This window comes from Cyrtonyx montezumae, unplaced genomic scaffold (assembly GCF_038088225.1).
Source record: "Cyrtonyx montezumae isolate F1298 unplaced genomic scaffold, pur_monq_1.0 scaffold_4, whole genome shotgun sequence".
In the NCBI taxonomy this organism is placed as follows: domain Eukaryota; kingdom Metazoa; phylum Chordata; class Aves; order Galliformes; family Odontophoridae; genus Cyrtonyx; species Cyrtonyx montezumae.
Window position 1 is genome coordinate 3,119,207 of NW_027072045.1, and position 12,129 is coordinate 3,131,335.

The 12,129-nt window shown below is 49.2% G+C and overlaps 1 protein-coding gene across 1 annotated transcript in view; it reads right to left on the reverse strand.

The window, feature by feature from the left end:
• Positions 1-2,603: 2,603 nt before the first annotated feature.
• LHPP (phospholysine phosphohistidine inorganic pyrophosphate phosphatase) overlaps positions 2,604-12,129 on the reverse strand; it is a 65,141-nt gene continuing 55,615 nt past the window's right edge. Inside the window, exon 7 of the mRNA XM_065746445.1 lies at positions 2,604-2,995. Coding sequence (XP_065602517.1) covers positions 2,905-2,995 — 91 coding nt within the window. The 3' untranslated portion in view covers positions 2,604-2,904. The remainder of the gene's footprint in view (positions 2,996-12,129) is intronic.

Sequence of the window (12,129 nt, forward strand, 5' to 3'; positions counted from 1 at the left end):
ACCCGTTTGCCTTACAAAAGATGCTTCTCCAATGAGTACTGGCCTTATAGCAGGCACGTTAGCTCAGACACAGACTGCAGTGATGGTTTGTGGGCCGCAGTGGTGTTCTGTTGGGTGTTTCTCTGTCGGTTTCGTATGATTTCATGTACTTGTTTTCAGTTCGAGAAAGCCTTACTTTAAAAAAAAAAAACAAAAACAAAACAACAAAAAAAAATCTCTCTCTCTCTGTAGAGGTAAAACAGTTGTGGATTTATATATATATAAATATATATATAAATAATAATAATAAAAAAATTAAATCTAATATAGTATGTGCCTCAGATCCAGGGGACATCATGTTGATTGTAGTCAGATGTGGTGTGAGTTCAGTGCAGCCCAGGTGCTCCCGGGGCTCTGCTGGTTGGTAGAGGACCTCACTGGTGCCACTGGGGACCCATGCAGCAAAGCCCTGCCGGAGCCGTGTGAGGCGGAGGCCTTTGCTTGCAGGCTTGTGGTCGTGAAGATGCCCGTGGCTCATTCAAGGCTTGACCCAATCCGACAGCTTCACGATGGCAGCAGGCCATGGCATCAGCAATAAGATTGCAGCAGCAAGGAAGTAAAAGGTCTGGATAGGGAAATGCTTAGCGCCCGTAGCACACGCACGTGTTTCAAAGCTTTTCCAGGAAATACTGCATCTTGGAAAAAAAAGACGGGAAGAAGTGTTTGTAACATAGATTGTAATTTTTCACGTGATAGCACGGCCTCCTTGGCCAGTACAGTTGTGTTTTCAGTGCTTTGTTTCAAAGCTCCTGGCTGAACAGGATAACAGACTGACGTAGGGTATTCTAGGATTGTAGCAGTGCTTTACGGAGTTTTATGTTTTTGATGTTGAAGAAATCCGAAGAAGAGGATGGCCAAAAAAAACCAAAACACCGACAAAAAACACACACACACACACACACAAAATATACAACAACAACAGCAACAAAAAGCCTTCTGAAGCTCTGCCCTGCCGTAGCGACGTCCCTCACAAGCACAGAGCTCTGCGCGTGTCCGGGCGCTGCCGGAGGTGCCCTGCTATTGCAGGCGGCCCCGGGGTGGGCGAGAAGACTGCTGACCTGTCCCCTCTCCATGACTTGATTGCACTAGAGCAGCTCAGTCTCAGGAAATTGCTTGTTACTTTTACTGTGTAAATAAAGCTTCCTGGTTCCGTACCCCTCGGATGGCGTCCCGCCTCTCTGTGCTCCCACGCATCGCTGTGGGTCGGAGCTCTCGTGGTGCTCGGAGTGCCCGAGTGTGGGGCTGGGGGGGAAACTGACTGCGTCCTGGTGGGGCTTGGAGAGGCAGTGGGGAAACAATGCTGGGTGCCTGGAGGTGTCTTATGTTTCTTGTTTGAGGTCAGAGGTGATGATGTCCCATCCTTAAAGCACGAAGCTGAGCAAGGCAAGCAGCCGGGGAAAAGGCAAACGGGGCCTCTGTTATCTGTGCAAATCAGGCAGTGTCCTACAGACTGCACCCCTGTCCTCACTTATTTCTTTAAACCAGAAAGGAGAACGGCTGCATTTCCTTAAGTGAGCGAACAATCCGAAAAGTCTGTCTGCCCAACCTCCATCTTCCCAGCAGGCTTAGCAGAACCGAACACAAAGGAAGAATTACAGGATGAAAAATGAAATTCCCAGTGACCCCTAGCAGCCCTGATGCTGGACCGTGGCTTCCAGCATCCTCCGCGTGTGCGTGGATGCACTCGGAGCCGTAGACTTTGGCTGAACCACTTCCCCGAGGGTAAAAGATAGAAAAACAGAACGAAGAGACGCCACGAAGGTCATTTTCCCAGATGTAGTTTGTTTTATTACAACTGAACTGCCAGCTCACATTCCCCCACTGTCCCCAAGGGGTGCAGCCTTCGCAGTGCACCCGGAGCAGGAGCGCAGAGCAGTGCCTGGGGTCACCTTAGCTCCGTGGGCTGCTGGAAACAGAGCTGGAATTGTCATCTGCTGGAACTGTCGGGAGCTGGATGCAGGCAGCATGCTGTACATACACACACGTGCACGTTGTGTTTAAGTAACCTTTGTGAGGTCCCACTGGAGGCCAGAAGCAGGTTAAAATCCACGTGGTCTCATTCTGTTCCACTCTAAGTCTTGCCTAAAATCCAAGGGGTGCAGCGCCACTGCCTGCGCTTGAAAGCTTTTGACTTTAGAAGGTTACAAACAATATCCAGAGGCAGTGACGTGGGGAAGCCATCGCAAATCTCCAGTTCTCTCTTTGGAGCAGGCAGCCCTGTCTGCTCACCAGGTTGCCCTGTGAAGGGAAGGAGAAACCGTCGGCCCCTGTTGGGGAGGTCCCCTACAAACCCTTGGGGAGTGCTGATCCCCCCATTGAACACAACAACAGCAGGGCTAAATTCAAGGGACTGTGTTTATTAATGACATTATGACACAATTATTCTTTGATTTGTCATAGCATTCCTGAATTCCTGCCCTCTGACCCAGGACAGTGCCACAAAGGTGCTGGAAACCGGGATGGAAACACAACCACAGCCTTGCTGTGTGCTCAGGCAGTCCCTCAGGGTTTTTGGGATGCCCACAGGATGCCTACCAGTACACTGTGGAAGCACACCAGTACCCAGCCATCATCTCCACAGGGCTGCTCCCTGTGCCCCTCAGAGACATCCTTGTCCCTAAAGGGCTGTGCTGGCACTTGGATGGAGCCAAGGGGAAGGAAGCTCAAAACATACACGGAGGGTTTGGTGTTCCCTCTGTTGAGGTTGGTGGCTTGGTTTAGTACCTTTAGTGAACCGTTCAGAAACATGGGTGTTCTGCACTCCTGGGAGACAGAGAGCAGATGCAGGGAGGACGCAGCATCTGGTGGCTGTGCCACATGCAAGACTCTGTCCTCATCCCTTAGCTCTCCACAGCACCGTTGCTCCTACATGTGGCTGAGGATCGTGTCCACCGCCTCGGCCAGGTTGTTCACGTAGGCATCAGGCTTCACCTGGGGGTGGTTTTCATCAGAGGGCCTGCCAAGGAGACAGAGTGGGTGAGTGAGAGCAGCCTGCCCACGGCGTCCTTCTGCCCACAGAGCCCAGCAGGGCTCAGGGCACAGGTGGAGCCCTTGGCTGAGCCTGGGTCTCGCTCGACCACAAGCGTACGAACCTACAGAATTAAGCAAACCATTCATTTCCCATGTTTTTGTTTCTTTTTTTTCCCTCTGGAAATAGGTAAGGAATGGAAGAATCCACTTCTGACCTAGGAAACAAGCAAGGTCTGCACACAGCTGTAGTGAATGGGGTTGAACTTTTCCAGTCTGGCAGTGGTGGTTTCCATCAAAAAGAGCCAGACTCACCATCACTGTCATCACCACCACAGAGTGGAGCAGCTCGAAGCCATGCTCACCAGTGATTTAACTGAAGATAGAGGGCTGCAGATGCACAATCCCATTTCACTGATTCAGCAGCATTTCTGGCCAGGAGAGGCAGAAAGAGCCCGGGTCGATTTCCCAAACCTCACAGCCCTGTTATGGCCCTTGGGCTGAGAAACCCAACAGCTGCTGATCAGCAAACACATGTATTTTATACGCTTAATGGCTTTCCTTTGGGAAAGAGGGAGAGCCCTCATGTCCAGCTCCTGTCGCTCCTGGCTCCTGTCAAGGGCCATTTTCCCAGCAGGGAACATGCACTTCCCATTGAATGCGTGGGAGGCAGCCATTATTACTATTATTATTATCATTATTTATGATTTGCAGAAGGTGCTGAGTCCCTACAAGTACCAACTTATTTCTCCAGTTGCAGCAGCACGCTCCCCAGGGCTGTTTCCTCTCTGCTCATTTCCCAGCAGCTCCTCACAAAGGCAGAGCCCCTCTCCTGGTTTTGCATGCTGGAAAGTTGCACTGTGCAATAGGGAACGTGAAAGACACTGCTCTCCATGCTCCTGGTGTCACCTACAGGTGGCTCTGTGAGCAGGAAGCGTTTGGTGCTGCCACAAAAGTGTTTTATTTAAGAGGTGGAGGTTTATTCCACGAGTCTTTATTTAATTCTCCAAGTTGTATCTTGTTCCAGGGCTGGGGTGCGATGGGAGCCATAGTTATGAGGATTTTTAGGTCTTCCTCAAGCAAAGAAGAATTTTGATTGCTGAGGGCAAAGCAAGTTATAAAATACTATGGAGAAAACCCTTAAAATTTAAAGAGTAAAAATCCTGTGCATCTCCAAAAGTTAAGAAGTGCTTGGAAGGAAAACCATGAGATGCTTTCAATCACATCACCCTCTTTGATCTATTGGGAGGATTTCACAGTTGATATCTGTGCTTACAGCACACAAACCCACCTGAAATTCAGCTGCTGATCAAGGACAGATCTATCAACTGGAACAGAGAGAACAGGAGAACACGCTCTCCCCTGCTTGTCCCAGGGCCGAGCCACCATCAGAGCCACTCCTGGAGCTGTTTCATGCGCTCACTGCCTTGGTCTTGCAAGACACAGCTGTGAACACACAGCCAAGCAGCACTCAGTTTTTCTCCTGGCTCAATGGGTCTATAAGAACCCCTTCCCACGGCCTCTAGGGGCAGGTGGGAGCTGGAGGCGTAGGTAGGAATGGTTCAGCACACAGAAGTGTAAATGGAGGTACCATTTAGGACAGGGATGGCCATGGAGGTGAAAGCAGCTCCATCACTCCGATCAACCCAAGAAATTGACTTTGGAGAGGAGCAGATGGGAGCTCGTCCACACACAATCGCTACCACGGATTAAAATCAGCTTTCGGATTGCTCTTTAAAAATAGGGGTGGGTAAGGAAAACAACAGGCAGGGCCAGAGCGAGGCACACAAGTTAATTGGAAAAAGACAAACGATCTCACATTCCAGTGTGCAAGGCTGCAGTCATTTGGCAAACCTGGTCCGTAACGCTGCTCGTCCCACAATCACTGACCTTTCCAGCAAGACAGCAAGCAAAGATCATCCACCAAAGCTCCCTCTGTTTGCACAAGGAATCTCTTTGTGTCACAACACGGAATTCCTGCTAACTCCCCAATTAGGCAGCATACACTCCTGCTGCATAAAATTAGATTAAAAAAGATTAAAACCATTCCTCCTGACAACGTATTCTTCGGGGGCTCTTACCACGGCTGTAAAATATGTGAGACGGAGTTTAACAAGATTTTCTTTATGAGGAATGTAAACAGACACTGTTAACCTTTGCTGGTGTCTTTTGGACAGATGCAATAATTTCAGTCGGTGCTAGGAGTGAAGCTCTTGCTCTCACTGAATGTGCAGTTTAATCAGTTCAGCACCGAAAACCCAAATAAATCACAGTGAGTGGCAGTGCACCGACGTGCAGCTGATGGACCCTCCCTTCTCCGGACAGAACCATCCCAGCTCCCTCAGCTGCTTCACATAAGACCTGTGCCCCAGACCCCTCACAGCCCTTTCTGGACACACTGCATCAATGTCTTTCTCCTACAGAGGGGCCCAAAACAGAACACAGCACTCAAGGTGCTCGCGGAGGTGGATAGAGAGTGCCAACCATCAGCCGTGGAGCCAAGGATGCCTTCTGCATTGCCACAGCTGCTGTGCCATTCCCCCTGCCAACGCCCCTGCAAGAGTCCCAGGAGTACAGGCTGGTGCTGAGGACTTGCAGCAACCTCTACCTCTCCTAACTCCAGAACTGTGCACAAAGCTAATTGTGTTTAATTGCAACTCACTGAAATCCAAGCATCCATCAACAGGCAGAAATTAACGGCCAAATTGTTCGCTAACATCTGAGGGAAGTCTGTGGGCTGGCCTCTTAATTGCTCCCGTTTATGTAAAGCTGCTGCAGTTCTGAGCACAGTAAAGCCGCTCAGGTGCAGCACTTCTCCAGGTGATGCACTTCAGCACGCAGGGAGTGCTGGGCTGCACCAACCCTGGATCACCACGGCTGGCACATGGTGCCACCTGTGGGACTTTGCTGGGGTGCAGCACAGGCTCATCTGCCCCATGGGCAGCCCCAGGCACTGCTGTGGGCACTCAGAGCCTGGGGCATCACTGGGGAGGACAAGCTCTGGTCAATTATTGCATTGAACAGACCCTAAACCGAGGTCTCTCTGGACTCCAAATGAGATATGCAAGTTGTGGCCACCAGCACTAAAGCCTGGGCCTGTCAGTAAGCCAGGATGAGCTGCGGGTCGGCTGCTCTGCACTGACACATGAGTGCACCTAGTGCTGCAGTGCAAGCACAGCACAGATGGTTTCAATAACAGCAAGTCTCCCTCTCCTCCTCGAAAGTTAAATGCACGTTTGCTGTTTGCTGAGGAAATCTGAGGGCTGCCCCTGCTCTGCCAAAGCCTCCAGGCTAACGGTGTTTGCAAGCACCATGAGACCCAGCCTGCCTGGATTAACTATTGGTGACCTGCGTGGCTCTGCCAAGTGACCTCACTCCGTTCAGTGAAAAATCATTTTAAACGCCTCCAATAAAGAATTGGGACACAAACATGCTCTTTGTGCATGCCTGCACACAGATGTGCATCTCTGATGCCACCAGGGCACTGGCTGTTGAAGGAGCTCAGTATTACCTGAAGGTGGCAAAGGCTGATTTCAAGGGCTGAGTTTGCAGCTCAACGTACACTGTTCAGTGCTTCTGAAGAGCTTCTCTGAAGAGAATGTCTCACAGCTTTCCTTTAAAGCATTCTTTACGTAATCCATGTTAAATGTGCAAAGTGAACAGCACTGCACAGAGGTTAAAGGTGCAGAAATCTGGCAGGCCTGGGCACTGGCAAGAAAGGAGCTTTGTGGATTAGGGAGCAAAGTCTCAATTTAAGAATTTGAATGCCCTTTGGAGAAATAAGACTTCAGAGAATCATAGAACCAGAAATATTGGAAAAGACCTCTGAGACCCTTTTGTCAATTTAAGAAGCATTAGGCCAGAGCTGCACTGGTAATGTGACCTTCAAAACGAAACACAGCGTTCCCACCCAGCAAGAGAGCTACCTTGTGGACAGCAGTGCATCTCACTGGACTGAAACTGTAAACTTTGCTGCAGTGATTCCAAATTCTGGCTCGTTTGCTCACGCTGCTCACTAAGTCAGACCTTCACAAACTTCTCCTTGCATGGCTGAGTGCTCCCTTTGCACCGTGCACAGTGGAGATACTTCTCCTGCCTGGCAAACAATATGTGCAACCTGTTGATGAATCTGCACAGCACCTTCAGGATAATGGCACTGAACTTTTGGATGAGGGAGTATCCTTTTCTATCTGCACTTTGCCCACAGCAATGAAGCTTTCCCTTCACGATGCTACTACAGTATGATCTTCTGTGAAATAACAAATCTGCCCCAGAACACACTGCTATTCCCATTTCCATTCATTTGTTGGCATTTTCTTATAAAAGGTGAAATTTAAATTGTTTAGGAGAACATCAGGAGTTGGTTTTTCACTGACCCTGAACTCTACAATTAAATCATTTCCCGTGGATTATCCGGAGCTCTTTGCGGCCTTTGCCGTTGGCTATTACAAAAGCAGGGCTTGCATCCAGGTGAGGAAAAAGGCTGAGTGCACATCACCAACATGTGACATGGGCACAGTTTCCCAAAGATGCAGCCCACAGCGCTGTGGCACCCGCCCCAAGGACCAGAGCCCATCAGTGGCTCTGCTTTGGGCCTTCCTTTGCACCAAGAAGAACAGTGAGCCTTGTGCCGGGTGCCTGCAGCCTCTGAATCACTGCACACAGTCTGTCTGGGGAGCAAAGTGGGCAGAAAACAACGTGGTCCTATGTAAGAAGGGGTCCTGGCACTGGGCAGGATGCACCAGGGAGCGTGAGGCCGAGGGTGTCAAACCACATCTATGTGCTTAAGAATGGATTAGGGAAAGCACGCTAAGCCAACAGTGTTAGTGTAAGGATTAAATCCCAGGCACTGCTGGCTCCCGGCCCTCTGCAGGTTTCCACCTACTTCCTTCCAGCTCCCAGTCCTGCTCCTCAGCTGGAGGCTGCATCCACATCCCCGTGGCTCTGGAACACCTCAGGGATGGTGACCCCTACTCCCTGGGTCCTCACTGTGGGCATGACCACCAACCCCAAGCTGAATCTGGGGTCTCTGCTGGCGCAGTGGGGCTGAGGCCAGCTTAGGGATGCCACTTCTTCAGAGCACACTTAACTTGCACCGACAGCAATAATCAACCATTTTTAATACAAAGAAAAAAAAAAAACCACAAACAAGAGCAGCAGCTTTGAGACTGCTTCACCTTCTTGGTCTCAAAGCTTTTGCTTTTATCTGCTGAGACTATTTTCTACCCTTCGCATCACCTTCAGGTGAAGACTAATCCTCTGGGGAATGAAAGGCCTGTGGTATGGGTTTCAGCTGTGCAGGAGTTGCTTCTGTAACCTAACCTGCCTTGAAATGAAGTTTATTTACATAGTGTGCTCCATACCTTTGAGAAAAGCTGCTACTTAAAATACTTCAAAGCATCGCTTTGTGCTGGAGGTGGAGCAGCCCAGAAGGCTGCACTCTGTACAGATGGCTAAATTCTTGCAAGGCATCTGAGGGTGGAGGCATCTGACTATGAAACACAACAACAAATAAAATAAAACAACCCTCAGCCTTCTCAAACTGCATTCAGGACAGCCCAGAGTGATCCGTGCAGGGCCGATCAATCCTTTGTGCTGCTTTTTCCCAGCCAGCAATTAAGCAGCAGCTTGAAATGTAGGCTCAGTTTGTGTGGTATGTGGGCATAAACGTGACAGAAAGGTGTTTCTGGAACAGACGGCTCAAGCCTTTCTGTGGAAAGGACTTTCTAGACCATAACGAGAGAGACTTCATCTTCATTAAGTAAAACATTGAAGGAAATGTTCTAACTTTAAGCACTATACATTAACGCTTGGCAGTGTAATTAATTGCCTGTTGCTTTCCCACCATAAATTACAGCCTGCAGCTAATGGAAAACCTTCTCCCAGCCCTGTTGGTGCACCTCACTCCCGTTTCATGCCTTCACTCTGGAAGGAAACAGAAGGGCACCACGGAGTTGTCCAAAGTTCACAGAAATGGGAAAGTTTGGAGGAGGCAACAAGAATTTAAGCGTCGCACACGTTTGGTATGAGTGGCTCGTTATGCAGGCAGCCCTGCAGGTTTTGTTGCTGTGTGTGTGTGTGTGAATGGAATTACTGGCTGGTATGGGTTAGAGATGCCCCGTGGGGACCCAGCATTACACAGTCAGCCATTGCCACTCTCTGTTTGCAGCTGAGCAATGCCCACATCCAAATATATGTGGGTATATCTCTATATGTATCTATTTATAGATATTTACATCATTTCTCTCACTGAGTGACCCTAAATTGCCTGTGCAACTCAGTTCAGTGGCTCCTGTGAGGTCAAGATGAGTGGCACCATTATGAAGGAGGTCCCAGATGTCCCTACAGGGCTGGTCCATCCCCACTGGGACCGCTTCTCAGAGTGCCAGTGCTCACACCTAGGGCTACCTGGCAGGTGTCACCAAAGCCCTTCCTCTGCTCCTACTGGCATCGAGCAGGGAGGGCCCAGAGCCACCACTGCCCCAAGGACACGCTCAGCCTGGACAGTGAGATAGTCCTTGGCTGTGACATCTGGCACCCGTAACAGAAAGAAGTCAAAGGTTTCGTAGAGTTCTAGAGAATCACAGGATCATAGGATGCTCTGGGTTGGAAGAGATCTCAAAGATCACCCCGTCTCAGCCCCCTGTTGTGGGCTGCCAGCCCCTAAACCAGGCACCAGCTCAGGCTGCCCATGGCCCCATCCAGCCAGGCCTTGGGCACCTCCAAGGATGAGGCACCCACTGGGCTTCCACACACACTTTCTAATTAATTGGTGCCTTTGCAGTACATGTCTTCCAGCCACAAATCACCAAGCCTGACTTCCCATCTGCTGCATGCCATAAACATCCCCCACTAATCCCTCTGTGGAGTCCCATAACACGTGCTTGGCCAACATGCTTCTTTCCACAAAGACAGAAGCTATCAGCAAATGGAGATTTTACCACTGCCCTTGGCAGTGCGTGCTGATGCTAAGCCCCTGCCAACATCTGTACCTTGTTTCTAACTTCTTTCACTACCACCTCCAGTTGCTGGCTGTGGTATGCCTTTCTCCACTGGATTAAGGATCTCTCCCATTCCCTGCTTCTCCCCACAACAGTGCTTAGCTTCTGTAATCAAATCCCCATCTCCTTTATAAGAAACTAAACAGATTGAGCTCTCTGGGAGTCTCAAAGGCAAAACATTTCCTCTGACCTTACAGTCACATCTGTGCCTCCCTTCTATGTCCCCTTTTTTCAACTTCTTTTAAAAATTGCCCCTGAGAAGATCAGCTCCACAACTCCAACCTGACATCCAAGGAGTGTGTTTTTTCCTTCCCACTCCTCAAATTCCAGCCCCAACTCCTAGCAAATTCCACCAGCCAGCTTCACTGCTCTATAAAATCAGATGTTAAATCATTTCACGGGTCACAGGAAAGGGAAAATCTCAAAGAAGAGCTCTAACGTGACCCAGGAGAAGCTGCAGAAACCCAGCGGGAAGAAAAAGTGCTGATCGCCCAGGAGTACTCCTGCTGCAAAACCTAACAAAATATTGATTCAGCTTCCAAAACCGAGGCAGAAATCCACGGGCTGTGCAGATCTCTAAACCCGCACGTCTCCCAGCTGCTGCCCACGTGACCCTTCGCTTCGATTGCATTGCCATCATTTTCAAACCTTCCCTTATGGAGACCTGCAAATGAAGTAAAAACAAAGTAAAGGCATCTGTATCTTAAAATAACCCTCTGAAGTCACCAGGAGGATGAGCTGTGATTTCACTGACGTTCAGGAGGCTGCTGGGTTACTGCTGGCTACTCTGACATGTGAGCATTTTTGTTGTGCTCTGCACCTAACTGTAGGGTTTTTTTTTCTACCAGGCCTCTCTTCTACTCTCCTTTTTTGCCCACTTTAACGTCTCTAAAATGAACTCTGGGTTTCACAGTTATCCTGCTTTCAGCATAGAGATGCTGTACAACATTTCTCCCTCGGTATTTATTGCTTTGCCACAGCCCTGTACTCAGAGCCGAGCTTTTCGTATCAACTCAGATGTGACTTGGTCAGTGATAAATAAAGCCAGGCAAAGGTCTCCCATTGCCATCGCCAGGGGAACTGTGACTCCTCTGCTGTCCTTCACAGCACCAGCAAGGAGAAGGAGGATTATTTACAGGAGAAAAAACTTGTTGACTGGATACCAGTTTAGCACAAGCCGGCCTTAAAATCTTACAGAACAAGAGGAAAAAAAGCTTGAAATAGAGACAGGCAGAGAGCAGCTCTCTGTTGTGCTACCGGTCTTAACTCCAGCCAAGTATGGGCTTCTCTGCAAAACTGAAATTACAAAGCATAAGTATGGATTAATTGCTAGAGGGAGTCCATAAACTCTGACTTCGGAAGACATCTGCCTGAGTGCTGGCTCCAAGGGCTCTGATACAATTTTCTAACTCTGCTTAGTTGTTTCTCTGGTCTTTAGGAAGAAACCCATGCTTAGATGAAGTTCCTACTGCCACAGCCAGTAACAGAGGAACAACTTTCCATCCAGCCCATAACTACTCACAGTTCCTAAAAAAAAGCCAAGCCTCCAGACAATACTACTGCAATCACAGAGTGCTGCTGCAGCGTGAGGCAGCAGAGGTGACACCGCTCTTAGAAAAGTGTAATGCCTCCTGCAAGACTAGGCCCCAATTACACTACCCCTAATTAGCTTTTGGTGTGCAGATTGAGCTCCTGGGAAACTCTGGTGTCACAGTAAGGTCAACTGCATCCACTCCACGAACACCACGGTGGCTTTAGGAGCCCCTTGTAGGAGGCTCCGATGCTCACATTGCTTTTTCTTTGGTTTGTCCATGAAGAAAGTAAAGGACTTTTAACATTTTTCCCTAGAAATGCATGTCAGGGAGCTGGAGCTGAGAGCCCATTTGTGTTTTTGGTTTTTTTTTTTTTTGCCCAGGGTGCATGCTTGGGGTTAAACAGTTAACCTGGAAATTGGGGGTTATCATGGAAATGCTGACAGACCTTTGGCTGCAGTGACAGTGCAATCCTGAGAGCATTTCCAGCCGACGAAGGCTGAGGAGAACGCAGCATGTGGGTGGCTACAGCCACAAGTTATTACACAGTTTATATTTGAGGGATTGGGGGTTCTGTTGTCATTTTTGTT